The sequence below is a fragment of the Penaeus monodon genome, chromosome 30 (assembly GCF_015228065.2).
Source record: "Penaeus monodon isolate SGIC_2016 chromosome 30, NSTDA_Pmon_1, whole genome shotgun sequence".
Lineage (NCBI taxonomy): Eukaryota > Metazoa > Arthropoda > Malacostraca > Decapoda > Penaeidae > Penaeus > Penaeus monodon.
Genome location: NC_051415.1, coordinates 27,781,862 through 27,782,760, shown reverse-complemented (window position 1 = coordinate 27,782,760; position 899 = coordinate 27,781,862). Strand labels below are relative to the sequence as shown.

General features: G+C 35.4%; 1 protein-coding gene across 1 annotated transcript in view; it reads right to left on the bottom strand.

The window, feature by feature from the left end:
- Positions 1-899, bottom strand: part of LOC119592316 (glutamate receptor ionotropic, delta-1-like) — a 10,958-nt gene that overhangs the window by 1,266 nt on the left and 8,793 nt on the right. Inside the window, exon 7 of the mRNA XM_037941143.1 lies at positions 255-380. Within this exon, the coding sequence (XP_037797071.1) occupies positions 255-380 (126 nt within the window). The remainder of the gene's footprint in view (positions 1-254; positions 381-899) is intronic.

The following is an 899-nucleotide window of genomic DNA, read 5'->3' as shown; positions in this document are numbered from 1 at the left end:
AATATGTGTTACTTATCCAACTAAGGTCGAAATTAACGTGATTTCTTTTTAAGTTGATAAGCTTTAAATTAGTAATTTTGCTGTACACTGCCTACAGTCTTACGGTGAAATTCTAAAAGCGTTGCATCCTAAATGAAATTACCTCATGATCTACACTCGGTCACAATACTTTTACCCATTTATATACCAATTATCTATTCTTCGAACTAATTACAGTGTCCAACTAAAATGCCAGAAATAGCTCACTGACTCACCTCGAGGTAAGCGAACTTCTGCGTCCGAACCGCTTCGACTCCTTCTTCGAAACTGCGCACGAGAAGCCCCGGCCGGTCCTTGTGCAACTGCCCTACCATGCCGAAGGTGGTGTCTGGAGCCGAATTCTTGGGAATCGGATGTGTCAAGAAAGTTATGGTGAATAGCACGTGTATTTGGGAAGACGGTAGTTTAAAATCGGGTGTATTTTGGGCATTTGGTAAAAATAGCCGGGTGTCTTTTGGGCAAATTATTGGTGAAAATTTGGGTGTTTTGGGAGAAATGTGAAAAAAAAACGGTTGTATTGAGAAAATGAGGAAGAAAATTAGATGAATTTAGAATAATGACAATCGTTGTATCGAGAATATTATGATGAAAACCGCTTATATTTGAAAAATTATGATGATGAAAATCGGATGTATTTAAGAAAATGATTTTAAAAAATTGAATTTAAAATCTAATAATGACAACTGTAATTAATTTATTCAGTGAAAGACGTGTTAATGGACTGGCTCACAAAATAAAACAAGAAAAAGAGGGAAAGATGTCATTTAACAATGATAAACATAAGAATATTGAACAAATTAGTTAGAGATTAAGGAAATAATCACAGGAAGCGAGAGGTATTAAGAGACACAGATCTAAAG